At 47.5% G+C, this 20,467-nt stretch overlaps 1 protein-coding gene across 1 annotated transcript; it reads right to left on the bottom strand.

Moving 5' to 3' along the window:
* Positions 1-222: 222 nt before the first annotated feature.
* On the bottom strand, positions 223-11,051 carry MUC20 (mucin 20, cell surface associated). The gene is made up of 4 exons (XM_059162981.1): positions 10,862-11,051; positions 5,703-7,040; positions 3,317-3,408; positions 223-1,636 (listed from the first exon to the last, which is right to left on the bottom strand). The coding sequence occupies exons 1-4, from the start codon at positions 10,956-10,958 to the stop codon at positions 1,568-1,570; spliced, it is 1,596 nt and encodes a 531-aa protein (XP_059018964.1). The 5' UTR covers positions 10,959-11,051; the 3' UTR covers positions 223-1,567.
* Positions 11,052-20,467: the final 9,416 nt, after the last annotated feature.

Raw genomic sequence — 20,467 nt, 5'->3', positions numbered from 1 at the left:
TTGGGCTTGAGCAACAGGAGGATGCAATTAACATAATGAAGTCGCAGGCAGAGCCGGTTTGGGGGAAAGATTAAGACTCTGACTTTGTGGGGTGCCTGGGTGGCTCAGTGGGTTAAAGCCTCTGCCTTCAGCTCAGGTCATGATCCCAGGGTCCTGGGATCGAGCCTCGCATCATCCCCCCGCATCATCCCCCCCCCCCCGCCCCCGCATCATCCCCCCCCATCATCCTCCGCATCACCCCCCCATCATCATCATAATCATTGGGCTCTCTGCTCAGCAGGGAGCCTGCTTCCTCCTCTCTCTGCCTGCTGACTACTTGTGATCTTTGTCAAGTAAATAAATAAAATCTTAAAAAAAAAAAGACTGACTTTGCAAATATTGAACGTAAAACATCTCAGACCAAGTAGAGAGGTTGAGTGTAGACACTAACAATAGTTGTACATAAGAAGTGGGATTTTAGAGATGTTTTTCTTTCTTTACCACTCCTCTTGCTATTTGTCTTCTTTTCTTGGTCCTTTTGAATTTTTCAAAATCACAAAATCATAAGCAAGGGTTTTTTTTTGTTTGTTTGTTTGTTGTTTTTTGTTTTACAGTGGAAAAAAGATTAGCTACATGTAATATTTTTAGGGGTAGAGTAGGGGTAGAGGGATAGGGGGAGAGAGAGAGAGAGAGAGAGAATCTTTAGCAGGCTCCATGCCCAGCACAGAGCCTGAAGCAGGACTTGACCTCACAACTCTGAGCTCATGACCTGGGCCCAAATCAAAAGTCACACACTCAACCGTCTAAGCCATCAGGTAGCTGCATTTAATTTCTTAAAAATAATAGTAATAATTTGACTTAGGAGCTAGAGGGGAGGAATAATCGAGTACTGCAGACTTTCTTGTGATCTGCTTGTATCCAGAACTTGAAAGTCAAGGCAATCCAAAAAACATTCTCTGTGATCCTACTACAGACCAGGCACTCTGCTCAGGTTCAGGGGATGCTGAGATAAATATGGGCCCAGCTCTGAAGGAGCTCAGAGTTCAACAGGCTCTGGGGCCAGCCTCAGTAAGTGCTGTAATCGAGGTCCCAACCAAGAACCAGGGGAGAAGGAGGGAGGGAAGGAGTAAGGAGGATGCATAAAATCCCCATATCATAAAAATGTCAACACCAAAAAAATCCCATACTGATCAAATAGGTTGCCTCTGGGCCACACTGTGTGCAATTTTAATGGACTGATGGGAGCACCAAGAGGGTGGAAAGATGGCTGATCAGATCACTCTTTACTGAAACGTAACACAGGTGGCAAAGGAAGTCCAAGGATATCTTCGGAACAAGGGAAGCTCCACTCCCACCCCACCCCCACCATCACACACACACACACACACACACACACACACACACACACACTGAGGCATATGTGAGCCAGGGTCCCGCTGCCATGGCTGGGTAATGCCTTAGGTTAGCTGACCTCCTGGGAATCTTCCAGGTATATCTTAGCTCGGTAGCTCCAGTCTGTGTATGGGATGAGGGGGTATCCCAGGCCACAGGCAGGCAGCACTGGCCCCTCTGGCACAGCAGATGTTCCTTAGCCCCTCCTGATGCGCAGCAGAGAGACGTGGATTGGAGGTCCATGGGTATGCAGTTCCTGGCAGAGCTGGAGGGCAAAAGAAGCAGGGATCCTTCCAGCCCAAATCTGGCCCATGAGCTCACCACAGGGCATGGGCAGAAAGGGACAGTGGGACAGGATGTACGAGGAGGCCAGCAACCCTTCCCGAGCCGCCCACAGACTGGGCATGGACTAGATGCTGCATGCACAGTATGTCATTGGACCTCCCAACAACCCTTATAAAGCAAGTAGTAGTAATTTCATTTTATAAGGGAGGAAAATAATACAGAATAGCTTACCCAAGGTCACACAGTTAGGAGCTGAAATTCACCCCTTGATCTATATGGCTCCAAAGTTTGTTCTTTGTCTGAGCCCAGAACTCTGTGTCTGTGCCCCATTCCCAACAAGAACTCCTACCCAACACCAACACAGCCTGATTCCTGCCCCTCAGCTCTGGACCTGCTCCTTTCTCCCAGGCCTCTTTCTGATCACGGAAATAGTTTCCAGTTTGGGAGCTCAGATCTGACACTATTCTGGGTTCCCTCCTTTTTTTGTTTGTTTGTTTGTTTTTAAGATTTATTTATTTTATAGAGACAGAAAGAGGGCGGGAGGGGCAGAGGAAGAAGGGAGAGAGAGAGAATCTCCAGCCAACTCCACGCTGAGCACAGACCCCAATCGATCTCACAATGCTGAGATCGTAACCTGAGCTGAAACCAAGAGTCTTAACCAACTGAGCCACCCAGATGCCCCTCTGGCTTCCCTCTTTGACTAGGATTCACACTTGCTACTTTGATTATCATGTGCTGTAGGCATTCGTCATTTCTCTGGCTGTCCCATTTCAACCCTGCACCCACCCCAGGGAACTCCTTATGGAGTCCTGATGGGTCCCTTTCAGCTAAGAGAACTTCAAGGGTCCAGATATTCCCTCTTCTTATCTCCTGGCTTCAAGATGTGGGCACAAGAGCTAGGCTGAGCTGACCTAGTCTAACCTTCCAATGATTCGCACCATCCCCAAAAGCTCTGGCCCCAGAATTCCACCACTGGAAGCTTTGCCCAGTGATGTGGGTCTTAGGGGAATTTTCCCAACTTATACAAAAATATCCCAGTCTTGGTCCCCATCGAGAATACACATCATTGGGGTATTTTCTGCCTAGCATTCCTAGTTCCTCTAGGGCCTGTCCTTCTCATTCCATGTGGTTCAGTTTGAGCTGTCAGTTACGGTGGACCTTGCAGGTCCATAAGACTAGTCTTTCCCTAGTATAATATGCAGGTATTGGGAGAGGAAAGTACCTGTGACTCTGGGGCTGTCACAGCCACCTTTCCTTACATATGGAGAGAGATTCTGAAGAACAAAATGCTAAGAGAAGTCGAGAAAGAAAATATTGATGATCGTATCTAAGCTGCTGGATCTAGCCATAACTGAAAATGGACAAGTCACTTCTAGGTTTCTCAGTCAATTCCTTGCCTTTTTCTGTGTAAGCTCCAATGAGCTGGATTTCTGCTACTTGTAACCCAAAGTCCTGCCCATTCATATAATTGACCTTCCAAAGGCTAGAAGACCTGGCCTTCCTAAGGCCTGAGAAAATTAGGGGTGAGGGAAATCATTTTTTTACAAACACAGAAGGGAATTCCCAACTCAGGAAAAATAGGCAGAAGCTAAGCCAAGAAGATTAGATTTAGTTCCTGTAACTCTCCTCTACTTTCCTGGCCCAGAAAGTTCCCACTCACCTGCTGCATCAGCCTCTCTGCTACTCTGGGGTCAGTGAGGTCTTCTGGGGAGGCCACTCTCAGCTGCAGGAGGAGAAAGCCTCCATCCCCACCTGAAAATTTAGAAAAGCAGGAGATGAACCTATCGGTAAGTCAGTTCAGGAATGGGGACATGACCTGTGCTCCCCAGCCTCTGTCCCCCACTCTGCACCTCTGGGCTCACTCTCATGTGTAAATGTGTCCGTGCTCACATGGGATCTTACATCTATTCACTGCAAAGAGAAAAAGGATTCCCTCTTTCCAATAACTAGGCTCCTTGTAGTGTCTTCCCAACAAGAGTGAAGGAAAGGATGTCTAAAGACCCCATCCACATTTGGAGAAGTCAAAAGAATAGTACAAAGAACGAGAAATGAAAGTGAAATCTAGAATGTTCTCAAGGCCTGGGAGTTCTGGATGAACTGTTGGGAAAGGATCCAGACAGGGAGAGCACCAGTGAGAGGCCAGCTCTCAGAGGGGGAAACCTCAGCCAATTTGTCCAGGTCTAAGTTGGCAGAAGCTTCAATCCAGTCTTCCCAATCTAGACACTCTGGGGGCAAGTTCTGCCTTTGGTGGGGCCCTAACCCCCTTGCTTTCCCCAGAAATGACCATGGAGTCATTTCTTCCTACCAGAATACTGTTAGATTGCACTTCTATATTTAGAGATAGAGATAGATACCAGTATTGATACTGTATCAATATCAATATATATCTCTTTCCCCCTTGTTTTGGCCGCCATATGCATATTTCATGGCTGGACTATTCACAAGAAAGTGACTCTGTCGGTCATGTGTATGAAGGTAGCTGGGGAGTTGGGGAACCTCAGTGGGACAGAAACATTTTATACTGATCCCTTTTGTACCTACTGAATTTTAAATCGTGTCAATGTATCATCTAATTGTCAAATAATAAAGAAGAGAATTTTATTTTATTTTTTTAAAGATTTTATTTATTTATTTGACAGAGAGCGAGAGATCACAAGTAGGCACAGAGGCAGGCAGAGAGAGAGGGGGAAGCAGTATCCCTGCTGAGCAGAGAGCCCGATTCAGGCCTCGATCCCAAGACTCTGGGATCATGACCTGAGCCGAAGGCAGAGGCTTTAGCCCACTGAGCCACCCGGGCACCCCGAAGAAAAGCATTTTAAAAGAAAAATACATTAATCAGTTGTGCTTTAAAAAAATAAAAGCTGGGCTCTCTGCTCAGCAGGGAGCCTGCTTCCTCCTCTCTCTCTCTCTCTCTGCCTACTTGTGATCTCTCTCTGTCAAATAAATAATAAAAATCTTTTAAAAAAATAAAAAATAAAAAATAAAAATAAAAGCACAGTAGGAGACTATGAGATGGAACCAGACTTCCATCTGGAGTCCCACTGCTGTCTTTTCACCATCTTTAAATCTGTTTCCTCACCCGTCAGGTGGGCTACTAACATCCACCTCAGAAGGTGGTTTTGAAGGTTTAACTAGAAGAGAGAACACATGCAAAGCTCTTAGTTCACTGCCTGACATCAGTGAGAACATTCTGGGGCCAGCACTGCCTGGTGGGGCAATATGTTTCTATCACCTCTGCTGGAATACACATGATGTTTGGTAAGGGGGTTGTGATTAATATTTTTATTTCACCTCCCCACAAAGGCAGGACAAGCTGAGGCCACCATCGGGGTGAGGCCACAAGGACAGTGTTAGGAAGACGAGGTGGAGGCTCCAGGCTGACCAGGAGCTGGGCTGACAGAGCAGCCTCTCACAAGCAGCTTTTTCCCTAAAAAGTATGTTTTCTTAGACATGAAGCTTTAAACCCCAAACCTTCACCCAATTTGTTTGTTTGTTTGTTTCAAGTCATTGTGGCTCCAACCCCAGCAGGCACAACCAGTAAGTCCCACTTTCATGGGGTCTCAGTGGTTCAGAGGGCCACAGCTTGAGCCAGATGTTCACATGGTGCCCCTCTGTGTGGCTCTAGCTGTACCAGAAGCTTCAAGAGTATGAGGACTGTGGCTTTTGAATAAAATTTGGGGCCTCACCTGGTGCATATTAGTCACTCAACTATTAATATCATGGAAGGATAGAGCCGGAAAGGACCTTATTGTTCACCCATCACGACCCCATTTACTGGTGGAGAAACTGAGGCCAGAGAGCAGAGAGGGATAACCTCCAGAGAGAGAGTAGGTGATAGCCCCACAGTTTTCCCATATACCTCTCTAACTCTGCTATATTTCTGACTTTGGCAAGAATTGCTAGAAGATCATGAAGAGCTTCCATCAGAGACTGGACTCAGAATAGGCCCCAGAGCCTTCCTTCCTCCCTACCCCTTATTAAGCACACAGACACCCTGGAAACTCCAAACCCCACATCCCCCAGATCCTAGCCATAGGAGCCTCTACCTGCAGTAGCTTCTGTGGTCCCCCTTGGCTGAGCAGTGGTGGGCAGAGCAGTTGGCGTCTTCCCTCCAGCCCTGCTGGTTGTCTTCAAGGTCTTGGCTAAGGTTGTGGTCTTGACTGAGGTGATGTTTGCCTCAAGGCTTCTATTGGCCATAATCAGGTGGGCAGAAGGAAAAGTGCTCCTGCTGATGGAGACGGACCCATCGATTGTGCTGTCTGTGGTACGAGGCTGTGAGGGGCTGGAGTTCTTGCTAGTGGCTCTGTGGCTGTGGCTGTCAGCCGCAGCAGGGGAAACCACTTTACCTACCGTTGACCCGGTCTCTGTGGAGATCGTAATCACTCCTGAGACCTCAGTGTGGCTTGTCGTCTCCGTAGAGAGGACAGCAGTTTCTTCCCAGGGTCCAATGCTGACTGTCACCAAACTTGTGCTGGGGGTCATGGGCTCAGCTGCTGTTGTTCCTCCTTCTATGGTGCTATTAGCAGGTAGCGGAGTCTCAACTGGGGTATCAGGTGTGACTGGTTCTGTGGCACTGGCTGCTGATGAAATCTCTGTGGAGGTCATGGTCTTGGTGAGGTGTGGTTCTGCTTCGGTGGAATGAAACAAAGCTGACACATCAGGGGAAGATGGGGTCTTTCCTCCTGAGGGGTCGAGAGCTACGTTGGAGGTCCCAAGGCTGGTGGCAGTTGTTAGTATTTCTGTGATGCTGCAGTTGGTAATCTCCACATCAGTGAGGCTGTAGGCAAGCCAGTCTTTAGCCGAAGCATTCTGGTCGGGTGCCAGGGCCTGTGAGACGGTGATGGCCAGAACTGAGTGGTCTGAGAAGGCGCTGCTGTCTGAGGCCAGGCCCTCGTCTTCTGCAGAGGTGTGAGCTGATGTCAAGACATCAATTATGAGCCTCTTCACCTCTTCTGAGCTGTCATCAGTACAAAGGGTGTCAAAGACAGCTTCCACAAGATCACTGCCTATGACAGTCTCCACTGTGGTCCTTCCAGTTGCCATGGTCCTGCCACTTGTGGCTGATGCCTCCATAGGAGTGGTGATCATAACCGTGAACTTGGACGGTGTCATTTGTGTGAAGACCCTGGTCTCTGTTGCACGAAAAGTGGTCTTGGTTTTCCTGGTCTCTGCTTCTGAAATGGCACTGGCCAGGATTAAGTTCCTATCAAAGGTCTGGGTGCTCAGGGTTTGAGTTTCCAAAGGGCTATGGCTTGGCACAGAGGTCTCGACAAGGTCAGAGGTCTGGAAGTCTCTCTCTGAATTTGTCCCGATTCCCGGAGTCATGGCAGTCTCTTCTATGTGGTTTGTCATCACCAAAGGACCTGGTCTGCTGGTGCTGGGGCCTGTGTTAGGTAAGACCAGCTTTGTAAGCCATGAGTCCCATTGGACTAATTTCACACATGTTCTTGTGTTTATGCCCTGGGTATCCTGGGAGGAGGGTAGGGAGGGGAAGTTGCTTTTATGGCATTTTTCATCTATACATACAAGGAAGAAGGAGGTGGTATCATCAGGAAGACCAGTCCCCTGTGTCAGCCATGGAACTGGGGTTGCCTGTCTAATGTCTCCTTTTTTTTTTTTTTAAGATTTTATTTATTGATTTGACAGACAGAGATTACAAGTAGGCAGAGAGGCAGGCAGAGAGAGGAAGAAGCAGGCTCCCCGCTGAGCAGAGAGCCTGACGTGGGGCTGGATCCCAGGACCCTGGGATCATGCCCCCAGTTGAAGGCAGAGGCCTCAACCCACCGAGCCACGCAGGCACCCCAGCCTGTCTAATGTCTTCTGATGACCCTAAGTGCTTCTGAGGCAAGCCTCAGAATCTAGTTGATTATTGGTCTGAAGCCATCAGAGGGAGTGCATGGGGCCAGACTCCAGCTTCAAGGGGGAGCAAAGAAGGCAGAGGTCCAAGTGAGCCAAGAACTACAGAGCAGGGACCACAACTCTCAGAACCTTCTGAAAGAATCCTTGTGACTTTGCCATTGATACTTTTCTCATCCAACAGATGTTTCCCCATGGGAGTAAAAACCCTTCAAACCCAGAAAACAACTGTGGTTTTGTAGTTAGAGGTACCTGGGAGGACGTGGGGAGAGGAACCTCCAGAGAGAGAGTAGGTGATGGTTTCTGCAAAAGAGAAGGGAGCAGGCGGAGTCCTTTGGAAAGGGGCAAGCTTCCCATCCCCACTCATCTGACATGGTGGGGATGGGACCCCAGAACTACTGAAATGATGCACCATCCATGTTCCACAGGTAACAGGGAGCCAAGGGAGGAAAACTTCACCCTTAAAGAGATGCTGCTAGCGTTTCTCCACAGACCAGAACATCTCTGGCCACTCGACAGACCCTTGGAGGTTGTGTGAGCGGTGGGTGGCACTCCTTTCCTGGGGAGGCTACAGCAGGATCTTTTCATGCACCTACAAGCATGCCTCTCCCACCTACGGAGGGGGAAGGGCTCTCTCTGTAAGTGGGCTAACGACCCTTTCAGGGGAGGGTTGCCAGATTTAACAAGTAAAAATACAGGATGCCCAATTAAATTCAAATTTGAAATTCAGATAAACAAGGAATAATTTTAATGACAAATTATGTCTTTAGTATGTGTATTTCTCATGTAATATTTGAGACATACAGAAAAAAAGCTTTGTTTCTTGAAATTCAAATATAAGGGGATGCTCTGTGGTTTTCCAGTAATCCTACTCTTGGAAGGACAAGAACCCCCTTTTCGGGGTTCCAATGATTTGAGATGGTCTTTACTGAGGTCTACTGACCTAAAAGTACCCAAGCACCCCATGGAATTACAGGACCATTTGGTCACCTCTACCCTGGCTGTCAGGACTGGGCCCCAGGTCCTCAGCTTGTCCTCTTGTATCTCTCCCTGAACGATAAAAGAGCGCTGGGCCAGAAGAACAAAGACTGGGCTCCAACCCAGGCCTATTGCCTACTAGCTCTGGAGTCCCATGATTGACTGGTTCAAATCCTGACTCTGCCTCCTACTAGCCAAGCCAGTCACTAGACCTCTCCAAGCCTCCCTTGGGAACAAGGGTTACCCTACCTGCCTTGCAGGTGGTAGTGAGGACCAGAGGAGAAGAGGATGGGAAAGTCTTATATACCAAAGCCTGCAAGGGTCACTAAGCATCCCTCCCCAGCCTTGTCCTCTCCAAGAGCCACTTGAGAGCACACAGCCTTCTTTAATGCGGTGAGAATGTCAGGCTGTCCCCATGCTCAGATTTGGAGAGTCATGACATATCCACTCTTATTAGTTGTTCACAAATCATGCTTTTACAGGAATATACTTTCTTCTCCCCACTTCAAAGCCCAAGATATTTCTCTGAGCTTCTTTAGTCCCTACCCGGTGGAATCAAAGTCTTTCTGTGTCAACCCACGCAGTGGTCTTGGGGTCTGACCACTGACTTCCTCTGAAGTATTTTCTTCCTTTTCCAGGAGCCCCATGATATCATCCTGCTTTGAAACCTCCTTGTGCTTCCCAACCCACAGCCACTTCGTACCCACTGGGACCCTCACACCCCCCACCCAAGTCTCCGACCCACCACAGGTCTACTCAAGCACAGCAAAGCTGACCCGGCCCTGTGCTCCTGTTGCTGCTTTCCCGGTCATGCCTCAAACTGGCAGAGAGGATGGTGTGTGTACTGGGACCCTGAGTTTTAGTCCCTGCTCTGCTTCTTACCAGCCATGGGACCCTGATCAAGTCTCTGGGCTCCAAACCTGCATTTTCTCATCTGTAAAACGGAGCTAAGGGTACATATTTCATAGGTTGTAAAGAGTAGATTAAATTAAAATGTAAAACGTGTAGCACAAGCCAGGCAGATCATGAAGGCGTACACGAGACAAAGTGGTCTAGAGGCTAGGTGCTTGCAGAATAAGGTGGCTTTGCAGGTGACTTGTTGAATCCTGGGAAGCCTCAGTCCCATCACCTCTGTGGGCAGGGGTGAGTAGGAATAAGACTCGTGTTTCTCTCTCGGGTCATTGTGAATATTAAAAAGAGCACGGGGGCATATGGGACATAGCTGTACCTTCTTCTCAATTTTGCCATGAAACTAAAACTGCTTTAAAAAATAATCTTTTTTACATGGAGGCTTAAGTGGGTAGAAGAAGAATAAATGAAACAAGATGGGATTGGGAGGGAGACAAACCATAAGTGACTCTTAATCTCACAAAACAAACTGAGGGTTGCCGGGGGGAGGGGGGTTGGGAGAAGGGGGTGGGATTATGGACATTGGGGAGGGTATGTGATTTGGTGAGTGCTGTGAAGTGTGTAAACCTGGTGATTCACAGACCTGTACCCCTGGGGATAAAAATATATGTTTATAAAAAATAAAAAATTAAAAAATAATCTTTTTTAAAAAGATAATGCAGAGGACTCCTGGGTGGCTCAGTCATTAAGTGTCTGCCTTTGGCTCAGATCATGATTCCAGGGTCCTGGGATCAAGACCTGATCAGGTTCCCTGCTCGGCAAGAAGCCTGCTTCTCCCTCTCCCACTTCTACTTGTGTTCCCTCTCTCACAGTGTCTTTCTCTGTCAGGTGAGTAAATAAAATCTTAAAAAAAAAAAAATGCAGGATGCTGATAGAAGGGGAGTCCATGTCTAGTGGGTGTACAGAGGTGACATGGGAATCTCGGTATTTTCTGCTCAATTTTGTAGTGAAACCAAAACTGCTCTCCAATAAAAGTCTATTAAAAAAAGAAAAGACAATGCATGCAACAAGCTTAGCAAGGTTCCTGTTACACCTCTAGGTTAGTTCTCTTCTTCCGTAACAGCCCTGGCCCCCTCAGAATCCACCCTCCCCACGCAGTCAGTGACAGACTTTTCACACACAAAAACTAGTTTTTAAAGGAAATCTGGGCTGGGAAATAACCTTGGAGGAGTTAGAACCTGATCAAGCCACTTTCTTTGGCTTTAGTCAGATTTATCCCCTTCCACCACTCTGCCTCACTTGCCCCCCCAACTCCCACGTGGAAAAACAAACCCACAGTCACAGCACGAGGACGTCACTCATTCTATGGACTGCAGTGTCAGACGCGCGTCAGCTGACACCATGTTTATAAAGGAGTACTTCAGATGCAACTTTATGGTTAATTGTAATTAACCCAAGAGGGCTGCTGGTACAGAAACTCACACCCAGATCTCTATTGGGAGAGAAGCCCCCACCTCCTTACCTGCAGAGCTCCTGGGGGCCCCAGCCTCCCAGCAGAAGAAAAGGGACAGAGCCAAGCCCCAGAGAAAGCCCATCCTCAGGGGAGATCTGGCCACCATCGCCCAGCACGTCTGCTCACTGCCTCACGCTGCCACCTTTTCCTGCTTCCTCAATCTGGGGAGGAGGGCGGGTCACCTGCCTTGGTGTGGCTGGGTAGTTTCCAGAAGGCAGCCAGGTACTCACAAATGCCCCGGTGGAGAGCTAGCAGGGTGCATGTCACGGGCTGTCAGCAAGCTAACCCTCCCACCCACTCCCGGCCCAGCGACCTCTCTCCTCTCTGGACACTTGGAGGAGTTTGATTGTGAGATGTGGAATCATTTCCACAGTGATATTCACCGCCTCGGTCCTGCAGCCAGGGAGGCCAGGGAAGATGGTGTTTCATGTTTCCCCCTTTTCTACAACCCTTCCTCCTCCCCCCACCTCTGTGCATGGGACTTAGTCTTTTAGTTCAGTAGACCTGGGCTTCATTTCTAATCCTAGCCTTTATTAGCTCTGTGATCTAGGGCAAATGAATGAAGCTTTCTGAGGCTCAACTTCCTGATCTATAAAATGGGCATCGTCCTTACCTTGCTGGGTTGTTTTGTGAGGATTACACGAGAAAGTAAAGTTCTTACACAGCTCCTCCTGCATACTTGTGGCTCATGGAGTACACCTGCACCTGAGCTGTTCAGTATGAGAGCTCTCAGGACGTAAGATAGAGTCCCATGTTGGGCTCTGCATTCGGCACGGTGTCTGCTTAGGACTGGCTCTCCCTCCCCGCCCCACTGAAAATAAAATAAAATAAAATAAAATAAAATAAAATCTTAAAATAAGTAAATAAGTGAGAACTCTGGCATCTACCGTGATCCTCAAGCAACAGAGAGAACGGACAGCCCCCCAAGGTCTGCAGGGGGCAGGGCGGAGCGGGACTCTGACCTCTAACGTCTTTCTAATGACTCCTGTGATTCTGCATCCCTGTCAGAGTCAGGATCACGTCCAGAGCCAGACTGGAGTGTGGGATGGGGAAGGCTCACTAGCTGGGAGAAGGGAAAGCATAGGTGTGCAGGTCAGAGTACAGGGCCCCGGGAAGAGGGAAATGTAAGGGTGATGACTAGGAAGCTTATGGGATTTGGTCACAGGAAGGGGAGTGAGGCTGAAGAATATATTTCCAAATGCCCTAGAAAAGAATTTTAGCCCTTCCAGAGGCCAAGGAATGAGCTGTCATGGCCACTACCAGTGGCAGACAAAGTACCTTGGGGATTTCAGGATCAGAGTTTTGTGATGAAAACCACTCTAGAGTAGAGTGGCTCAGCATCGAGAAATCACAAAATCCCACTGCTGGAAGGAACTTCAAAGTGCAATCAGAAAACCTAAGTTCAGTTTCCGGCTCCATCCTTAACTGTGGCCCAAGAATTGTGTAATTTTGGACAAGTTATTTGCCTTCGCTGGGCTTCCATCAATAAGATCCCCTTGGCCACGCAGTCTGAGGTTCTGCATTTGGGTGTGAGACGCTGTCTTCTAGAACTTCACCCTGCGCTGGGATTAAGAACTCTGCTGCCTGGAGGGCGTCATCCCAGAACATGGGGGGAGAAAGACTCTGTGAGAAGAGGCTGAGGGGGTCCACCCAGGACACCGTCCAGCATGCAGTCTGAGATCTTGAAACCCAGTTCCAACTACACCATTGATCTGTAGAGCACTCCGGACAGGCTGAGCCCTTCTACCCTCCCATTCAACCTAAATCCTTCACTTTATCAAATGGGAGGATGGATTTGCCTTTTGGGGGTTTCTGGTGTGGAGGGGAGGCCCCGGGGCCACAGCAATGACCTGAATTCTGTTTGGCCTGTCAGGTAGCATGCATGCGTGTGTGCAATCCACTGTGGGGCTTCACCCTAGAGAAGACGGAAGAAACTCCAGCAAAAACAGAGAACTCTTGAATAAATACAGAGAACAATCCTGTGGTGGCCAGAGGAGAGGCAGATAGGGGTGTGGGTAAAGAAGGGAATAAAAAGAAAACACCTCCAGTTACAAATAAATAACTCATGGGAACGAAGAAAGCAAGAGGAAGGAAGGAAGGGAAAAAAAAAAAAAGAAGAAAAGAAAAAAGAAAGAATGCATAGCTCCTTTCTGCTAGTTCCCTCCCCTCCTGGACAGGCTCTCTGCCCCACCCCGGCTGGGAGAAGGAGTTCCTCATTCCAGCAGCCAGTGGCTTAATCCACAGACTGAAGCATGCCAGGTGCCTTTCTCATGCCCATCACAGACTTCTCACCATTTCCTTTCTCTTGCTATCATTTAAACCAACAACTCATCTCCAGCCCAGTTGCCTATGATGGGATCTAACCAGGAACCCACTGGCAGGGAAGCCCCGTTGAATATTTCCCTGAGTTTGCAGGATTTTGTCTGGTCCATCTTCCTCTATGTCTGGGGGGATTTCCAAACCTGAGCACATGAATACTGACCCTGGGGCCATAATAATCAAATCCTGAAAGTTTCTAGACCTTTTTGTTCTTCCCAGCCAAATTCAGCTCTCACCCTGAATGAGCATCAGAAGCTGATTTCATTAACTTAACGAACATATATGGAGCACCCACTATTTGCCAGCCACTCTTCTAGGCATTTAGAATATGTCACGGAGTAAAACAGATCCCTGACCTCATGAAACCAACTTCCTAGTGGAAAGAGATGGCAAACAATAAACACAATAAATAAGTGAACTACGTAGGAATGAATACTATGGGAAAAAGAAGAATCAGGTATTGGGGAGGCAGGGGGGAAGTGCAGTTTGCTGTGTTAAATAGCAAGATCTAAGATCTAAGATCTAAGTGAGATCTAAGTGATGATCTGAAATGGGTGAGACCGTTAGCCAGGTGGATACCTCAGAAAGAGCATTCCAAGCAGTGGGAGCCCAGGGAAAGGTCCAGAGGCCTAAGGCAGGATCAGGTCCAAGGAGCATCAAAGGGCCTTGGACTGGAGCCACGCTAGGGGACAAAGTGGGGGTCAATGGGGACAGAGTGATGGGGAGGGTAGATGGAAAAGGGCCTTGTCAGCCTTAGGGTTGATACTCTGAGATGGGAACCACCCCTGGGAAGTTTTTTAGTAGAGGAGTGATGGGATCTCAGTTTAGAAGGATCACTCTGGCAGCTGGGCTAAGAATGGGATGCTTTTTCCCTAGTCCAGGCAAGAGATGAGGGTGGCCCTAAGAGGACATGGTGGGAGTTGGTCAGATTCTGGATATATTTTGAGAATACTGTCCACATGGTTTCCTGCCAGATTGATGTGGGATGTCAAAGAAACAGAAGTCAAGAATAAGTACAAACTTTTCAGGGTGCCTGGGTGGTTCAGTCGGTTAAGTGTCTGATTCTTGATCTCAGCTCAGGTCTTGAGCTCAGGGTTGTGAGTTCAAGCCCCACACTGGGTGAGGAGCCTACTTTAAAAAAAGAAAGAAAGAGAGGGAGAAAGAAAAGAGAAAAAAGTACAAACTTTTCAGCTTGAACAACTGGAAGAATAGAGCTGTCAGTACCTTTTGGGTCTGGCTTTTTCATCAGAGTATTTAGAACCCCTCCCCCCACAATGAAACCAATGCATATTGTAGGGATGAATCTGTTTCAGGACAAGTGTTATCAAGTCAAGTCCTAAGCACCAGTCTGCCAAGAGTCTGATAAAAGAGTCAACTTGGCCAAATATCCTTGAAATATAAGGTTGTAAACCTGCTCGACCACTGAATTATAGGCCACAGCTAGGTTGTTCTGGATTTGTAGGGAGAAAAAGACTTTTGCTCCTCCAACTTGGGTCCAGTGATTGAGGACCCACCAAATAATTGAGAACAGGCAGATGAACAGGAGAAAAGACCAAGTTTATTGACATGGGCCCCAGGAAGTTGCTCAGTATTGAATAACTCACTGAATAACTAGAGATCAAGATTTGTATATCAAATGTAATGAAGGAGTAGGAGTGAAAGAGGTGGGGGAGGGGTTTAGGGCTTCCCTAGGAAGTTATAGAAAGTTCTATTAGGCAGTCTGTCTCCATGGCAGCTGAATGGGCTAGGAAATCACTCAGAGGAAGATTAATGGCAGCTGTATTTTTGGAAAGTTTTGCTTTAGTCAGTTAAGAGAAGCTCAGATAACATTTCTTTTTACATCTTCTGAAGCTCCAATGTTTCGACTTTATATATCTTTATATCAACTCTGGGGGTCCAAATGTGTTCCTACAAGTTCAAAACATGGAGTATGCATAGAGTGTTTAGATGAGATCCTGTCAGGCAGATTTACCACAGAAAGGGGGATGAGAATCATCTAAATTTGCAAGGACCTTAGAACGGGCCCACCACCCTAACCCCTATTCCTTGGACTATCATACAGGAAACTCCAGGGGGCCCTCTGACCACTTGTTCATTCATCTCTTTATTCGGGAATAACCCACATGGTGTAAACTACATCAATCCTACAATTTAATGCACTTTTACATATGAATACACTCGGGAGGTATCCACCACTCAGACAGAGATAGAAGATATTTTCAGCTTCTCAATAGGTCCCTTCCAGTCAATATCGTCCCGGCAAATCATTCTTAACCTCTATCACCATGGATTAGTTCTGCCTATTTTTGAACTTCATACAAATGGAGTTATGAATACACACTCTTTTGTGTCTGTCTTCTTGTTCTTAACATTATGCCTGTGAAACTCAGCTGTGTTGTTTTGTGTAATAATAGTCCATTCTTGTTTGTTGTTAGATAGTATTCCATTGTATAAAGTATACCACAATTTATTTATTCACTTTCTACTGATGGACATTTGGATTGTTTCCAGTTTTTCACTATTCTTTTTTTTTTTTTAAGATTTTATTTATTTATTTGAGAGAGAGAGAGTATGAGGAGGGGGGGAAGGGTAAAGGGAGAAGCAGACTAGCCGTTGAGCAGGGATCCCAAAGTGGCGCTTGATCCCAGGACCTCAGGATCATGACCTGAGCCAAAGGCAGATGCTTAACAGACTGAGTCACCCAGGTGCCCCAGTTTTCCACTATTCTGAAGAAAGCTGCTGTGAACAGTCTTGCATATGTTTTGGGTATACATACCTAGGAGTGGAATTGCTGAGTCATTGGGCATACATGTGTTTAGATTTTGTGTATCGTATCCAACAGTTTTCCAAATCAATTGTGCCAGCTTCCACTATACCAGTGACATGTGAGAGTTCCAGTTGCCCCATACTCTCCTCAACACCTTGTAATTTTAGAAATTGTACAAGGACAAGAAATTGTCCTTATAATTTTAGAAATTCTTATGAATGTGGATGAATGTGGAATATGAGTTTAATTTTAAGCTGCATCACTAGCTCAGCTTGTAATGCAAGGCCTCTGTTTTCACAGGGCTTTTCCCAAATGATAGGCTGCTGCCAGGGAATTGACTTTCACAGGGAAGGTGTCTAGAAGACACAGGGAGGGAGAATGGAGAGCCAGATAGAAATGAAATATGCATGCACATATGCACACACACGCACGTGCACACACACACACACACAACTAGAGCGAAATCTGTGCCAGGGATAGAATATCTCAGAAACTGTCTCTTCAATTTGGATAAACTTAACTATGGGCACTCTAGCTGAGATAAAGGGATGATATAGGAGCAACAAGAGGAGATGGAGTTTTTGAACCTTTGGAAGGAAAATAAGCACTGAGTGAAGAGAGGAGAAAAAGCGCACAAATCAGCATCTTTGGGCTCTCTATGAGACCCACTGGATGATCCCAACGCATTCCACAGAACCTCACCAGAAAAGCACTTCCTAATGAGGAAGAGAGAACCCAGGTTCTGGTTGTATGAGGTGCATTCTTCAAACAGGGCCCAGGGCTGTCCCTTCACCCAGGCTCCTCTGTCCCTGGGCAGGAGTAAAAATCTGTGGTTGGAAGAGCTGGAGCAATAAAGCCTGTGTCCCCAAAAGCCAGGGGGTGGAACACCTTTTGTTCACCATTCAAATCCTTTTGGCCTTGCTTCCTATTCCAGCCTCTGCTACAGTGACCAGCTTTCCCGAAGTGCCTTGCCACGTTCCATTTGCTCTCTCCCAGGTTTTCCCTGACGCTAAGTCTTGGTACGTTTCTGGGAGCTGCTCTGCTCTCACACACCAGCAAGAAAGAACCAAGAGAATTAGCACCCAGTGAAGCAACCTATAAACCATGAGAATGGGAGGTGATGGATAGACGTTTCCTATTTCATCTCCAGGAAAGATGGTTCTCCAAAAACTTTTCATAAGGTTGTTTAGAAGTCCCCACAGGATCAAGCTGTCAGCCATGGCTGGGCTAACTGGATAATGCATCTTTGTGCTAGCTCTCCCTTATTCTCTGTGTCACTTCCCATTTTCCTCACCCCTGCTCTTTGGAATTTTGTTCCCAAATAAATTATTCAGTTTCTGCTTTCAGAGAAACTAAGCTAAAACAGAACCATTGGTGGATAACTGGGCTCTGACAGGGCATCCTTTGCCATAAGCATTTACTTAGAAACCAGTGTAAAGAATGAGCAGTGGCGCCTGGGTGGCTCAGTGGGTTAAGCCTCTGCCTTCGGCTCAGGTCAGGATCTCAGGGTCCTGGGATTGAGCCTCGCATCAGGCTCCCTGCTCAGAGGGGAGCCTGCTTCCCCTCTATCTCTGCCTGCCTCTCTGCCTACTTGTGACCTCTCTCTCTGTGTCAAATAAATAAATAAAATCTTTAAAAAAAAATGAGCAAAAGCCTGGAGGGAGGCATGGACAAGGACAACGGGTCATTCCATTTAGTTGGAACATAGAATTGGGGAAGGGGACTAACAGGAGATAAAGCCAGAAATGTGCCTTGGGCCCCCCCTATGGAGCACTCTGCAGCCATATGTGGGAGGCTAGCCTTTGTTCTGGAGACAATGGGAAGCCAGTGACGGTTGCCAACTCCAGAGCTCTTCTCTGAGCAGTATGATGTGGGTAGAGACCAGTCAGGGGAGAACCCGGGGCAAGAGGACCAGTTAGGATGCTATGACCTTTGGCAGTGAGACTATAGAAGGAAAAGATAAACTGTGTGTGAAGTAGAAGTAGAAAGACTTGGCCCCTTGCAGAAGGAGGCAGGGGCAGAGAGAATTAAAAGAAGATCCTGAGGCCTAGAGAGCAGGCAGCTGAAATGTAGGGATCTATTCATGGAACAGGAGGAGGACGAGGTCTGAGAGAAGGCGAAGGGCTCAGCAGACCCCAAAGCCCCTGGTGTCACATCACCCTCCTGGAGCTTTGAAATCCTCACACAAGGGAACTCCCAGGAGGCCAGTGCCAACCCACTGGAGGAAGCTCCCCTTGCTTCTCTTTTCACCCTGGGAAGACAAGTGGGTGTACATGCGGCCACAGGGCACAGACCAGGCTATCTGGGGACTTAAAGGCAATGACACAGTGCCCGGGAAGGAATATTGAGGAAGGAGGCAGATATCACTTAGCCAAAGGAGTGCTAGTTTGTCATTTGCCACTTTCAAGAAATGTTTGCTATATTCATTGTAACCACCACAAACAATGAATTCCATGAGCCAAATTTATGTTTTATACTCTGTAGGGCTGATTTAAATGTGTTTATGACAATTGCAGATTTCTGTTTTCCTCTGGGTGAGCCAATGTGGAAACATGCAGGATAGAAGCCAAGCACACTGTGTCCAGTGATGAGGCCCCAGCAGGCCTGGCGGTGGGAAAGTGGGGTGGAGGGGCTCGGGACAGGCTTCACAGGGGATATCAGACTCTCTTCTTGATTCCCTTCACGGAGATGGAGAGAGGCATCCCTGGAAAGTTGGTTCGGAGAAGCTGTTGGACCTAAGTGAGCAGGAAAAAAAAAAGACCTATACCCTCTTCAGCTTCTTTGCATGGACCCAAGTAACAGCTAATGTCTTGCTGTATATCGACCAAGGCCCTTTTGCAACAGCTCTACAAGGCAAGCTCCGGGACACAGATGAGGACAGGGTAGAGGGAAGGAGTTACTTCAGGTCACCCAGGTCCCAATTGGTGGAGACAGGGTTTGAACCTAGGTGTTTCTGGCTCTTGAGTCCATGCTCCTTCCATTGTACCATGCTGCCTTCCTTTCTGCCCAAGGCTCACGATACACTCCAGTGCTGAGGAGAAAGCTCTGGACAAGTCAGGGCTGAAGCCAGGGCATAGAAGAAAAACAGAATGAAGGGTGATTTAGAGATGATGCTGAGGGCCACCAGCCAAATCTGACTTACTACAGATTTTTTGGTTCAGATCACAAGTTAAGCATGTTTTTTACATTTTTAAGTGGTTGAAAAAAGTCAAAAGAATATTTCATGACACATGAAAATGATACGAAATTCAAGTGTCAGCGTCCATGGTCAGGAACCACGGCTCCTAGCCCGAAAACCATGGTTGCCATGGAGCTCTGCCCCAGCTCATGTCTCTTTTCTCATTTGGTAGTTGGTGCTTGTCTTTAGGGCCTGGAGACCAAGGAGGCAGGAGCAGGTTGTCACCACCCTTTCTGGGAGAACCTCTAGGACACTCACTATGCTCTGCATCCTGTCTAGATTGTGTCTTGCAGGGCGTGGGGGCTTCTCCATCCTCAGAACCATCTGCAGCGCCATCTTGGTAGTCTGAGAAGCTGAGAAACACAAGGTGAAAGCTCCTGTCCTCATTCCTGACTCCCACACCCCTCCTGCTGCCTAACATCCTTAGCTCCTCTCTGTAGACTCCTGTGTTGCCTCAAAAGTCTACATGGGTCAGGTCAAGAGGCATCTATATGGCAAGAGATGGAAGGGCATTTAGGTAGAACCCAATCACCCCACTCTCCATCCTGATCCCCAACCACCAACAGCTTAACCTCTCCCTGTGGGGATCTGGTAAAGCAGCTAAGAGGGGAGCAGCAGGTGGTGAGGAAAAGAAGGGGAACAAAGGTGGGAGGAATGTGTGGGCACTTTTGATATGAAATGGACAAAATACAACGATCTTAGGATTGTCAAGGACCTCTTTGGTCTTGGCCCAAGGTACACAGAGAGGGTTGCCTCGGCCCATCACAGCAGCCAGCTCCCCTGTGATGTGAGTTACCTGGGTTGCAGAGGGCATGGTGGTCTGGGCAGCAGTCTGATGCCACATGGCAGAAATCATCACAGTAGCAGCTTCCTCTCTTGCAGTGTTGGTCTGTTCCAAGGCAGCAGAGGGGCTGAGGTTGGGAGCAGCTGCCTACAGAAAAAGGGACATTAAAAAGAGACCAATGTAAGGGCACCCGGATGTCTCAGTCAGTTAGGTGCCTGACTCATGGTTTTAGCTCAGGTTATGATCTCAGGGTCGTGGGATCGACCCCCACACTGAGCTACTCACTGAGCAGGAAGTCTGCTTGACGATTCTCTCTCCCCCTTGCCTCTGCCCCTCCACCTGCTCTCTTGCTCACTCTCACTCTCAAATAAATAAATAAACCTTTAAAAAAATAATTCAAAATGGATCACAGATCTGAACATAAGAGTTAAAACTACAAAAGTCTTAGGGACAAACATACATGTATATGATCACGGCCTTGGACTAAGCAATTTCCCAGATATGACACCAAAAGCACAAGCAACAAAAGAAAAAATACACTGGACTTGATTGAAATTTTAAAGTTTT

Source organism: Mustela lutreola, chromosome 2 (assembly GCF_030435805.1).
Source record: "Mustela lutreola isolate mMusLut2 chromosome 2, mMusLut2.pri, whole genome shotgun sequence".
NCBI classification, from domain to species: Eukaryota; Metazoa; Chordata; class Mammalia; order Carnivora; family Mustelidae; genus Mustela; species Mustela lutreola.
The sequence above is the reverse complement of the archived record's forward strand: the minus strand, read 5'-3'. Positions and strand labels throughout refer to the sequence as shown.